The sequence below is a fragment of the Dryobates pubescens genome, chromosome 7 (assembly GCF_014839835.1).
Source record: "Dryobates pubescens isolate bDryPub1 chromosome 7, bDryPub1.pri, whole genome shotgun sequence".
Classification (NCBI taxonomy): Eukaryota; Metazoa; Chordata; class Aves; order Piciformes; family Picidae; genus Dryobates; species Dryobates pubescens.
The window spans coordinates 45,507,065-45,521,052 of NC_071618.1; the positions used below are offsets into that span (position 1 = coordinate 45,507,065).

At 45.2% G+C, this 13,988-nt stretch overlaps 1 protein-coding gene across 1 annotated transcript in view; it reads right to left on the reverse strand.

Annotated features, from left to right (window-relative positions):
• The window catches only part of COG6 (component of oligomeric golgi complex 6), a 57,067-nt gene that overhangs the window by 34,543 nt on the left and 8,536 nt on the right, over positions 1-13,988 (reverse strand). Inside the window, exons 5-6 of the mRNA XM_009908676.2 lie at positions 1,623-1,734; positions 21-103 (exon numbers count right to left, since the gene is read on the reverse strand). Coding sequence (XP_009906978.2) covers positions 21-103; positions 1,623-1,734 — 195 coding nt within the window. The remainder of the gene's footprint in view (positions 1-20; positions 104-1,622; positions 1,735-13,988) is intronic.

The window sequence follows — 13,988 nt, forward strand, 5'->3', positions numbered from 1 at the left end:
CTCCTGTCAGCAGCACTCACCCTGCCCTTTGCTGGTTGGTCCGGAGGAGAATCTTGACATCATCATGAATTTGCTTTACTCTTCCCAAGGCCTTGAAAAAATCCTAGATCAATTTAAAAAAAGTAAAATAAAATACAGGCAGTACTTCAAAGCAGTAACTTCTCATTCCAGTCTCCAGCACTCTACACTTGCCATTTCAATTCCATGCCTACATTCCTCACAGGATTATGTCCCAAGTGCTGCTTTAATGCAAGCCCCCCTCTGCCACCTCTCACCTCTCATTCCACCTGAACAGTCTTAGAATTTTTTCTTCCTCACAATAAATATTCAGTATCAGCAGAGAGGTGGTTTTAACCTGTCTTTTAGGTAGCATGTGTGTGGGTTACACTTATTAGTCAATACTTTGGAGAGATTTTTGAGGACGTTACTACACACTCCGTCACCTTCTCCCCACTCACAATAGCAACAAAAGAGCAAACTGAAATGAAGTACAAAGGTTCCACACCTTAAAAAAAAATTGCCAAAACAGAAACCTGAAGGAAAATGTTTTGGGTACACTGTTTGATTCTGTCACAGGGGAAAGGCACTTTTGTCGTGAGGGAGGAGACCTTATACTGAAGTCTGCCTCCTCAGTAGCACAGCTGTGACTATATCTCAGTTGTTTCTGCAAATGTTCTAGACAGATCAAAGGATCAAAAAGACTAAGCCTTGTTCCCCTGCAAGCCAAGCCCTGAATAACTGACACAGTGTGGCTGCCATTGTTCCCTGCACCATGTGCTTTTCAGAAACCTGAATGTTTTCCACGTTAATATTTGGCACAAAAGCAGAGAGCAATTACTCAAATGCACAATCATTTAACACATTCCATTTGTGCTTTCATTAGTACTGTTTATGGTTATCTGTTCCATGTCTTTAATAATGCTTTAACTGCTAACAGGATGCCTGTGGAAATGAGATAGTATGTCTCAGCAGGTAGTCTACATTTAAGTGAAGGTTTCTATGCAAGTACAATAATAAACATCTATTATGTGTGCTCAATTCACTCATTATTCAGCTTGCTTCTACTACAGAACAAATTGCCTTCTTATGCAAACCACAAAAATATTCAAAAACTTGCTGTGGAAGGTGGCTAAAAGTGAATCAGCACCTAGTATCTTCATCAAGCAAGTAATTATGAGGGCAAGAGTCACACTGTCTGAAGTCCCTGAACGTCTATATACGTGCCCATGCGAAACGTACACACACAGGCGCAAGGGGAGTATGACATAGTCCTGAAGCACTGCAGACTTCTCGTTTGCTTTCCTGGAGTGTGATGATGTTTTAAAACATCTTCACTGAAAACTCAGACTCCATAAAGGTGTTTTTGAAGTGTGGAACCACATGATAGCTCATTTGCCCCTTAAACACATTATGCAAAGTAGAATTCAACGTTGGTTTTCTTTCTTGTTACTTGAATCTTTCATCGCACATTTTAAGCTCTTCAGAAATGCACTATTCTGTTAAAAGGTACATTCCTCCATAAAAATTAAATTACAAACTGATAACAAGATCTCATATGCAATTCAGCTAGGATGCTTCTACATTTTAGTTCAGGGCAAAGCTTTTAATGTTCATTGAGCTACCTCAGTAATTGGCTCATCTTTCGTGCCTCGAAGGAGGTTCATTTCATCTGGTGTCAGCTGGAATTTTGCTATGAATGCATCTGCAATTTGTGCTTTCATTTCTAGTCTCTGACTGTAATAAAACAAAGTGAAGAGGACATTACCTTTTAATGCTTATCACAGATTTACTTTGTATAGTCATACTTTTGAAAATATAATTAGCATTAAAAATCAGTGTTATTAAATTCCAGTAGCACATTCCAGCCATCAAACACATGCCTTGCCTCCTCAAACACATGCCTTGCCTCCTCAAACACAGTTTTCTACTAAGCTTACACAGATTACTGAGTAAAGACAACACAAAGGTTTCTGTCTTTGCTCAGTAAAGATAAAACTAGCATGTTTGAAATCTAATAGCTCTTGCAAAAAACTCTGATGGTTGTACCATGAGTTAGCTAATCTGAACACTCCGTGCTTGTCCAGCTGTCATGCTTGCAGCTACTGCCTTCCATCAAGGAAAGAATGGGGCTCGTCAAAAAAAGACACAAAAGTGGTAGCACCCAAAATGAAAAAAGTACCAGGAGGGTAATTAACTTTTCTGTAGGACAGACCTTTTTGTGGCTTGTTTAAACAACACAGAGTTAAGACACAAACCTCCCAAGTAATTAAAGCATAATGGCTAATCCTCTCGTGGATTCCCCTCCCTGCCTGAAATAAGCACAGCAGAAGGATAATAGGGGAACACCATCTCGGGGGCAGCATCGTTTTGACACACAACTTTAGAACCATAGAAGGATCAGAACGAATAGCCTTTTTTTAAACCAGGAAGGGACTGGAACTCCAGTAGCCACAGCAGATTTGCTCTGTGGTTTAAGCACAGAGAATTCTAGGAAACAAAGACTGCTTTGCCAGGTAATTGACAATTAGTTATGTGGAGAAGAATAAGGCTCAATTACTGTAAGATGTTTCAAGCCTCCCCTGTAATTCCTGCAAGGTAAACACCCTGTTGTTATAGGATGGTAAGAAAGGCAATTGCACTTCTAATACTTGACTGCAGTAATTTCATTTTCTTGCAAGATCAAAGCTTGAGAAGCTCTTATTTATTTACCCCTTCTCTACTATTCAGCTAGTGTCTGGACTTCATTCAGCTGAGGAAGCATGGAAAACTTCTACAGAAATGAGCAATCTTCCTATGCTGCAGTTCTGCAAACAATTTCACAGGTCAGATTACATGCTGTGCAGTTGTCAGTGCTTTAGCATAATGAACAGCAAGATGGAGTGGAATACAGAGTCTAAGGTTTTTTAGCAGCACAATTTACATCAGCATTTATGGAATTGTGTCCTGGCACAGAGTGCACCTGAGCAAAACCAAAACCCATCAGAAACCTGCCTGCTTTAATACTGCATTGGTGATTGGCAGGTCAGGTTTCCCCGGGGTCCTGTGCAGATGTGGGCATTTGGCCTTGCCATTGACAGCTCTGCAATGCCTAAAGTCAATCCAGTTTATTCTCTCAAGGTAAAGTGTGCAACTGCAAATTCACATCCCATGAGGCTGAACATTTCTCAAGGAGGAAAAAGGGTGATGGAGGATGATTTCAGCCAACTAGAGGCAGTGACAGCAGATGCAGCCATGAAAAACTAAAGCACTTTACAAGCAACCCGCTGGCAGCTCACTGCAAGCGAGGAAGGGAAGAAGTCTACAAAGGGACAGCTCAGGAGTGCATAAATAACTTAGGAAAAAGAAAATGCAGGTACAAGAGGAAAGGAAAGGCACTGGGAAGAGAGGAAAGAGATTGAGAATCATCACAATGATTTGGCAAGGAGGTTGAGTAAGCTTTCTTGCATAAGGAATGGGGCACTGGGAGAGAGGTTTAAGAGAGAATGGAAAGCTCCAAAAGACTCTGGGAGCACACAGGGGAGACTCCTGAGGTGATGAGTTTGAAGTTGCCCCATCTGCTCTTCCAATAAGTTTCAGATCAATCTCTGGTATTGGGGTGAGGACACACCTTTAACAGGCCTGGCACTGCTGTCCAGCCCCACTGATGTGCCTTTCAGACACAGCAAGCGTGGCCATCTCTCACCACAGCAGAAGCAGAACTCAGGAAAACTGTTTTGAGCCAATTCAGTAACCTTCTGGCAGGAAGCCTAGGCAAGAAACATCAGGAGAGGGGACCACTGTGTAACCTCAGGTGAAGAGAGCTAATAACATCAGGAGACTAACAAAGGAGCATTTTTTATCAAACATTAGGCTCATGAGAGCTTTCCTGATGATAACTCCCTAATTTGCACAACAAAGATTAGAATGGGTCAAGCCTGCTCTGCAGCAATGTGCTCCATCATAGCAGCAATGTGCTCCATCGTAGCAGCAACGTGCTCCATCATAGCAGCAATGCCCAAGCCATGCTGCCTAGGCTGCCCCAGCCCCAGCTGTCCTTTACTGCCCTTTCACTGTCCCAGAGAACCTTTGTTTATACCAGCACATAGAGAATCAGACACTGCACAAAGCTGGCAGGAAAAACACTAACAGTTTTGCTGTGTTTAGTTTTAAGGGGTGAGGTTATAAAGATTCTGTAATGCAGGTTACCACAGGCCTGCATGTGTACCATAGGACAGTGGAATTACTAAGCTCACACACCCTGTAGGAAGGGGTGTGTGAGCACAGCAAGCTGCCAGAGACAAGGGGCAACAGCTACCTAGTTCACTGCTGCTATGAAACTACTCATGAAAACACCACTTCACATCTCTTTTGGGATGTGAAAAGAGGTCATTTCAATAGTCAGTTGTAACTACTACTAAGAGTAATAACAATAGTAGTAGTAAGACTCTCCCCTCTCAACACTCTCAAAAACCTAGACAATTATGATGCAGCTGCTCAGACTCAAGCAGTAACACCTACCATTTCACTCAGTGCTTCCAACAGCGTGTTCCTCTTTCATGCCATTGTTCTGAGGAAGTCTACCCATCAACATCACCATCACTGGATTTGGTTTAAACAACAGACACTGTAATTTAGTGAATTAACTTCATTTAATGGTTGCTATGAGTTTCTCTTCTTGCAACAGAAACCTCAGTTTAATATAAAACCACAAAGTTGCAAATACTTAGGATGGATTATCCCTCCTTTCAGGGAAAAGAAGGAAGGTTGGAAAGGGACTGAAAAAAGCAAATGCCAGACCTTATTTGGTTCCAACTGAAGCAAGATCTCCCATAAACACAGGAGGAGGTGGGATGCTGAGTAGCTCTTCTGTTCTTTGAATCTGCATATCTCCCAAGTGCTCTAAGGTCTCCACTTACCAAGGTCTACTGTTCTGCAGATTTTAAGAAGTGCTACATACAGGGCAGAACAATTTTTTCAGCTTGTTCAGATTTCTCAGGCTTAAAGACTTCCAAAGAACAAGGATCAGAGTCAGGAACTGTACAATCACTACATTTATTAGTCCATGCTGGAATTTTGTGTCCCCTTCACTCCTAGAGTTACAAAAATGAACAGATGTCCTTGTCAACTCTCTCCACATGAAGCCTTTGCTCTGCACAGTCTTCCCTCCATTGCTTTTTTGCTGCTACAGAGAACAAGATTCAGTCAAATATCGTGCTTCAAAGCCATTCCCATCCCTGGCTAATACCTGCTGCAAGTGCTCACTGACCCTTCTGCACACTCCCAATAATGTTTATAGTCCAGAGTCACTACACTGAACTCAGCACCCTGGCAAATTAGAAGTCTCACAGTGCAAACACAAGACAACCACCTCCAGGTGGCAGCAATGTTCCATCGTCCTCAAGACAGAGCCTTGGAAGCGGCGAGAAACATCTGTCCAAACCTCAAAGCATGTGTCTGAACCTTGATGCAGCTATTTCTTTTAGGCTCTTTACAGAGGACATGAGATTTCAACAAGCTACAGCGCTGCAAAACCAGGTTAGCCTTCTGCTTACAATGGCTAAGGAAGTTGCCTTGGTTATCAATCTGCATGAGAAAGAGATTCCATATCCCAGATGATGGATCAGGAACAGAACATGTAAGTGCTGTGTGCCCCTGACCTCTATCTGGCTGTAGACAGCATCAATGAGACCAGCACATTTCCATAGGCATTTAATCATTTTTGTATCTCCTCAGGCACAACCTAACAAACAATTAGGATTTAATTAATCTTATTAAAGCAGGGAAATGGATTCAAGTATTACTCAAGTCTGCTAGAGTCATTTTACTGCAGTAAGGGCTAGGCAAAACACAAGGCAGGTGAGAACACAAGCTAAAGGCCCTCTTACATATCACCCACACTAGTCAGTGCCTGTGCAGACACCTGAGCCGTTTCAAGAGCCCTCTCTGTAAACACAGCAATGTCTAAGTGGTGCTGTAAGCAAGTGCAATCCAGCAGAATGGCCACACTCTGCTGCTATCACACAGTGGAGGCTGTTCCTATTTTGTTCTCTCTTACTAAAGTTACCCCTGCATAAAGGAGCAACATTAACAGATTCTGGGAACACTGCACCAGTGCAAAGGGAAGTGCCAAGCTCTGGCAGGCTTTGGAGCTTGGGTGAGGGACAAGAGCACAACAAAGCACAATTCCCCCAGTTTTAATTGTTGCCTGGAAGACAACATTCTTTTGCAAGGAAACTCAAAAGGCTGGGGAAACTATGCACTTCATGCCCTCTTCCTTGAACCAGATACAAATGCACAGTGCTGGCCAGGGTTATCACCTAGACAGCTCAAAAATGGGCCAGGGGAGGACCAGGCTTTTCCACTTTGCCACCCAACGCAGCACGAAGCTCTGCTGGCTTACTTCACCTAGGATGAACCACAGCACCACATCCTGAAATGACTTTCCATCTGTGCTGCTGAGCATTAGACTTGGAAAGGTGGAGTGGTTCTTCCTCATAAAGAAATAAGCAGCTTTGACAGACGTGTAGGAATGCTTTGCAGCAGCTGCTGCAAAACCTGGGTGTCTGTGACGGGTTCTGTGCAGGCTGTTACACAATGCTGTGTAACAAAAGGCCTGCACACAAGCCTTAGGAAACCCTTTGTAAGTACCACACCAGAATGAGTTGGTAAATGCTGAGAGCAAAGGGGTTTATTATTTATGTTCTGTCAAATACATTCTCTTAAGGGCAACTGAAATACTGTGAGAAGATACTTAGTGCCCAATTCCCATCATAGAACAGAATGATGAGATCTTCTCCTTAATTAAAGGAAGCAAATCATAGTGAACTGTTAAAAGTACCCAGGATACAGGCAAATAACAGTAATATTAGAGAAGGCTTTAATGAGACCCAATCTGGAAAAGAGAGCACAATCCTGATCATCTGTGCTCAAGAACAATGGACTTGCATGAGACCACAGCTAGGGAGCTGATCGTGGGAAAGGAGAACCTAATTCATGAGAGGGTGGATGCTTTCATGATAAAGGACAAGGTGAGAGAGAGAAGCCAAGTGATACCCAAGTGTTATCCTGGAAATTAGGGAAAGGCTTGCACTGGAAAGAACACATTTTTGAGGGGAGTGCTCCAAACCCAGAAACATGTACAAAACAAAGAAGTCATTCACCAGCCATATGCTGAATAGTTGATGAGTTTATCACAGTCATGGTGCCATGGTCTAATAGCCAGGAGGTCCGGGGTGACAGGTTGGACTTGATGATCTTTGAGGTCTTTTCCAACCTTGTTAATGCTATGATTCTGTGATCATGCAAATAACAAATGATAGCTGGCAGCAGAAAAGTGGATGTGAACTTCTGTTTCTCCTATCTGTAACTCCTGACTAAAGATAGGCATAACACACTCTGCTCAAAAATAAACAGGTGAAAACCAAGAGAGACTAAAGTAGAAGTGAGGGGATATCAGCTGCACTGAAATGATTCAAACCTTGCCAAATACACAATTAAACACTAGGGGAAAAGGCATCCATGCTGGAAATGAATGTGTACGACCCAGGAATTTTCTACTTGCATACTGATCAGGCTTCCTGCACACAGCACTGGTATGTACCTACAGGACACTCTGGATAAGCAATTTTCACATGCAAAACCTCAACAGTTTGAGGTTAAGTATCTCCACAACAGCTGAGACACAAGATACCATTTCCAACTTGTGACCAGAGCTTAGGTTAAGCTAAACAAAAGTGTATTTCACAGTATCACAGTAACTAAGGTTGGAAGAGACCCCAAGGATCATCAAGTCCAACCTGTCCCAACAGACCTCACAACTAGACCATGGCACCAAGTGCCACGTCCAATCTCCCCTTGAACACCTCCAGGGACAGCGACTCCACCACCTCCCTGGGCAGCACATTCCAATGACGAATGACTCGCTCAGTGAAGAACTTTCTCCTCACCTCGAGTCTAAACCTCCCCTGGCACAGCTTGAGACTGTGTCCTCTTGTTCTGGTGCTGGTTGCCTGGGAGAAGAGACCAACCCCTCCCTGTCTACAACCACCTTTCAGGTAGTTGTAGAGGGCAATGAGGTCACCACTGAGCCTCCTCTTTTCCAGGCTAAACAACCCCAGCTCCCTCAGCCTCTCCTCACAGGGCTGTGCTCAAGGCCTCTCCCCAGCCTTGTTGCCCTTCTCTGGACACCTTCAAGTGTCTCAATGTCCTTCCCAAATTGAGGGGCCCAGAACTGGACACAGGACTCAAGGTGTGGCCTAACCAATGCAGAGTACAGGGCACAATGACCTCCCTGCTCCTGCTGGCCACACTATTCCTAATACAGGCCAGGATGCCATTTGCCCTCTTGTTATTGTAACCTCCATTCTTTCTCAACAACTCAGCTGTCACAGCCTGCCCCTTTGCCACCCCACCCACCCCATTTCCCCCCTTTTCCCCTCAAACCCACAGCACCTGGGCTCTGCTGGAGTCTCCTCCCACCCCAGCTGTGGCCACTTGGCCCTCCCCACCCACTGCCCTATTTAATCCCCACCAGGAAGGGCAGCAGCCCTAAGCTGAGCCCATCTGGGCTGAGGATCCTCCTCTCCTCACTGGTGAGTGCCCCTGGTGCACACTGGGTGTGGGTGGTGGTGACAAAAGGCCGGGGGGCCTGGTGGCCCCCCGGTTGTTAGGGCCAACATTGCTGACTGCTCCAATACCATCCACGGGTGCTGGCTGGGGCTGCTCACTGGGGCTGAGCTCCTCTGGATGCTGTCTTGGCTGGTGAGGGTCTTGCCCCAGGCTCTGGGATGGCTGCAGGAATGGTGGTGGTGGAGCAGGAGCTGCTTAGGCAGGGGGGAGGATGGTGTGAGAGGGAGCAGGAGCTGCCTTGGGAAGATGGAGGGGGTGGGGGAAGGAGGCAGGGGGGTTAAGCTAGATGACCTTCAGAGGCCATTTCCAGCTCTGGTGATTCTATGCTGTAGTTCCACCCCCTTGCCATGGGCAGGGACACCTTCCACCAGACCAAGACAGCATCTTTAAGGGCTTTTTGTTTTTTCATTGTGCACAGAACTCATAATACAGTGCCTGTGATGAACTGGTGGGGTTTGGACTGCAAGCTACCTTGTTTTGAAAACAAGGTGGTCTCTGTGTTGAGATAAGAAATTAAATGATTCCATGAAATTCATGAGTGAGCAAAAACTGTTGCCATAAAAACCCTTGCAAATCCCACCAAGTCTGGGGAAAGGGTTTGGCTACTGCAGTGCTACTGCTCAGCAAAAGTCAGTCTCTGTCTGAAGTGTAGGCAGTGGAAATACTGAAGTAAGTTCATAACTCAAAGAGAAGTTGTCTTACCCATCTACTATATTATGTCTCTCTCCTCTCTTTCTCTTCTCACATCTTCACTGGGCAGAGCCACAGAATCAACGAGGCTGGAAAAGACCTCAGAGACCATCAAGACCAACCCAATCCCTAACACCTCCTGACAACTAAACCATGGCTCCAAGTGCCTCATCCAATCCTTTTTTGAACACCTCCAGTGATGGTGGCTCCACCACCTCCCTGGGCAGCACATTCCAAGGGCCAGTTACTCTTTCTGGAAAGAATTTTGTCCTCACCTTGAGCCTAAACCTCCCCTGGCACAGCTTGAGACTGTGTCCTCTTGTTCTGCTGCTGGGTGCCTGGGAGAAGAGACCAACCCCCACCTGGCTACAACCTCCCTTCAGGGAGTTGTAGACAGCAATGAGGTCTCCCCTGAGCCTCCTCTTCTGCAGGCTAAGCAACCCCAGCTCCCTCAGCCTCTCCTCACAGGGCTGTGCTCCAGACCCCTCCCCAGCTTTGTTGCCCTTCTCTGGGCACATTCAAGAGTCTCAATGTCCTTCTTAAACTGAGGTGCCCAGAACTGGACACAGGACTCCAGGTGTGGCCTAACCAGTGCTGAGTCCAGGGCAGAATGACCTCCCTGCTCCTGCTGGCCACACTGTTCCTGATGCAGGCCAGGATGCCATTGGCCTTCTTGGCCACCTGGGCACACTGCTGGCTTGTGTTCAGCCTACTCTCAACCAGTACCCCCAGGTCCCTCTCTGCCTGGCTGCTCTCACTCTGACCCCAGCCTGTAGCACTGCCTGGGGTTGTTGTGGCCAAAGTGTAGAACCTGGCACTTGGATGTGTTCAATCTCCTGCCCTTGGACTCTGCCCATCTGTCCACCCTGGCAAGGTCCCTCTGCAGAGCTCTCCTACCCTCTAACAGATCAACTCCTGCCCCCAGCTTGCTGTCATCTGCAAACTTACTGATGATGGACTCAATGCCCTCATCCAGATCACTGATAAAGATATTGAACAGCATGGGCCCCAGCACTGATCCCTGGGGCACACCACTAGTGCCTGGCTGCCAGCTGGATGTGGCAGCATTCACCACCACTCTGGGTTCAGCCTCCAGCCAGCTCCTAGTGCTACAGAAACACACTTCCAGGATCAACTTAACTAAGGACTGACAGCAAAACCCCACATTTTGCTCTGTTTAAGAACACAATTACTAGAAGCTACCCCAACAAGGTATTCTGTAAAGGTGATCAAGTACATACTCTGAATGAAAGCCCTTAAACTTTAGCCTGACAAAAAAGGTATCTGTCCAAGGCCTTTACATTCCCATTTTTTCACAGTTTTCAGATCATAGCAGTCTTCACTTCCCCAAAAAGCCTTGTGACTCAACAACTTTTTCTTTCTGCATGTTTACCTTCTGTGGTTTCCCTGAGCCCATACTTGCACAGAACTGTTCTGATTTAATTGGGTAAGAAATAATACTGTAACTATTACCTTCTGGTCTCTTTCTTCAATTGTTAGATCCACGACTGTCATGTGTGGCTAACCTCAGAGACAGTCTTGCACAATACCTCACTCTTCAGGGGCTGGTAAAACTACTCTGAAGTCAGGTTTCTTGCATTTTGTAGAGAGAATTCTGAACCTGGACTGGCTATTGTCTGGTCTGAGAGCTCCTGAATGCTAGGACACTGGCAAGAAGGTGAAGTAGTTCAGTGTTGCAAGTAGGCCTAAATTCAGGTACAACAAGAAAAGAGGAATCAGAATCACAGACTGTTAAGGGCTGGAAGGGACCTTGAAAGATCACTTCAGGGAACAAGATCTTTTTTTTTCTCTTGAGAAAGTCAATGAACAAATCCACAGCAGCTGCTTGAGAACAGACTCAGCTCTGCAGTACTGCCCACAAAAAGCCAAATGCAACCTGAAAGCAGTACTGGTGTGCTCAAGTAAATGTGTAGGAATCTCCTGAAGTGGCCAATTCACAGAAATTGTCAACATTAACTACCTCAGGTTTTCTTTGTGAATCAAAGGTTGTTACTACATACATCAAACCAAACATTCTGTTCAGGACTCTACATTGCTGAACAGCAATGAATCCTGTCACAAACAGATGGGCTGAATGGCTTAGACTGCTTTATTTCACACTTCATGATTCAGTTCTGTTATGTCCCAATTTTAACAAGGGGGGGAGGGGGAATCTTTAGTTCCTATGTTAATTCCATAATTAAATAATGTGAAGAAAAAACTGTTCTGCTTCTGCCTTACAGCAGAGGGAAGTGCAGAGAGAAAGCAAGTTCAGACCAGGCAGTGTAGTGGCCCAAAGGAAAACCCCCCTGGGACAGACTCACAAATACAAAGCTGCAGCTCTAGTAGATTATTTTTCAGATCTGTTACCCAAGCAATACTCTCCAGTTGGCACTTCTGTCCAAACAGGTCTGAGGCTCACCAGCTGAACTACAAGAAAAACAAGGCTGCAAAGCAGCTGCCAGAGGGTGTAGAGCTTTCAAGCTAACTCTGACAATAACATCTTGTATTATACCCAAACTTTTCAACCAAGAGTCTTAAATCACACATTTTACCAACACAGCAAGTCCTAAACAGCTCACCAGGATAGTCTATAAGATAAGCAGGTGGAACAGGTAGACCACTATACCTTCAAACAACAGAGATGAGGCTCACCAAAGCACTCAGGTAAGAAGATTAGGGAACTGAAACTAGTTTTGAACTACACCTAATTATAGAGGTGATAATACAATGCAAAAACTACTTCATGTATGAAAGCTAGAAGCTGCACAGAACCACTGACACAGCCATTGCTTTGCATGTACCACAGAAGCAAATTAACACAGGCAAGGGTGCAAGCTTGAACAAGCATTCTTATGCTCAAGTTTCCCTAGCCATTCTGCACCCTCAGTAAACGATTCTCCACTGCTTTCATGCAGCTCTTGATTGAAAAAACCCCACACATTCTGTAGGTTCAAGTGCCAAGGGGGAACATTTCTGAAGAGGTATGCATGTCCAGTGATAGGATAAGGAGCAGCAGGTGCAAGCTTGGACACAGGAGGTTCCACATACATAGAATGGAAAACGTTTTCCCTGTGCGGGTGACAGAGCCCTGGAGCAGGCTGCCCAGAGAGGCTGTGGAGTCTCCTTCACTGGAGACATTCAGAACCTGCCTGGAAGTGGTCCTGTGGGACCTACTCTAGGTATCACAGTATCACAGTATAATCACCAAGTCCAACCTGTCCCAACAGACCTCACAACTAGACCATGGCACCAAGTGCCACGTCCAATCTCCCCTTGAACACCTCCAGGGACGGCGACTCCACCACCTCCCTGGGCAGCACATCCCAATGACAAATGACTCACTCGGTGAAGAACTTTTTCCTCACCTCAAGTCTAAACCTCCCCTGGCACAGCTTGAGACTGTGTCCCCTTGTTCTGGTGCTGGTTGCCTGGGAGAAGAGACCAACCCCTTCCTGTCTACAACCACCTTTCAGGTAGTTGTAGAGGGCAATGAGGTCACCCCTGATCCTTCTCTTCTCCAGGCTAAACAATCCCAGCTCCCTCAGCCTCTCCTCATAGGGCTGTGCTCAAGGCCTCTCCCCAGCCTTGTTGCCCTTCTCTGGACACGTTCAAGTGACCCTGCTCCTGCAGGGAGGTTGGACTGGATGATCTTCCAACGTTCATTCCAATACCTGACATTCTGTGCTTCTGTGACTTATTATTGCAAGGACAAAAAATGTTGCACTCTACTAACTATTACTATTTCAATCTTCCCTTTATTTGCTTTGTACAGCTGGGAGAATAAAACCCCAACTCCAGTCAAAAAGATGCTGGCCATTGGCTTTGCCTTCTCTGGTTCTGTAGTTAACATTCTGTTCTTTTCATTGCAAGCTGCTTTAAACTTGATGTCACTCACAACACTTTCTGATGAAGTTTGGTTTTCCTAAGAACTGAGCAGGCATGAGGAGGGTGCACCCAAGGCAAGGGTTCCACCTGTCCTTTAAAGACAGTGACACATCTTTGATCAAAAGCAGAGATCACAGGCATTCCTGGAAAATGAAGAGAAGTCAACAAGAAGCTGTGAAACAGAAACTCAATTATTCATCTAAGTAACTTTCTGTCTTCAGCATTCTGAGTGCAGACAGGAGCCTCTTTTCCCTAACATTTCAAACAAAAACCGTAAACATTTGGTTAAATCTGAATCCCCAATTACCACAGATACATAAAACCCATCTGAGAGTTTACCATCTCCCTTCAGTTTCACAACATTAAACCAAATCATAACATTTTCCTCCTACAAAAACAGAGTCAGCTGAAGTAAATCAGATACATGCTCCAGAGGAGAATTTTCTCTTTCACCAGCAGCTACTATGGTAAATTATTTCCATAAAATGAGCATGATTTCTATGAAGTTATTTAAAAGTGGTGAAAAACCATGAAATCAGATGAGACTTCATGCAGTGCTGAGCGAGGATGGCAGAGTCAAAGTAACTTTCCTATGGCTGGGGTAAGCATCTGGCTCAGCCACATTCTGTGCATTTCAAACTGCTCAGCAGCTGCCACTGCAAAGGACAAAGCTAATGCTGCCATTTTCATAACAGAGCTTGTGGTGGTTTTCACAGCAGTGTTATTTTTGTAACATCACTGCAGCTCTTTTTCAGAGTAGTGTTTCAAAACATACTGCCCAGCACTGTCTTAAGAGCTTAACT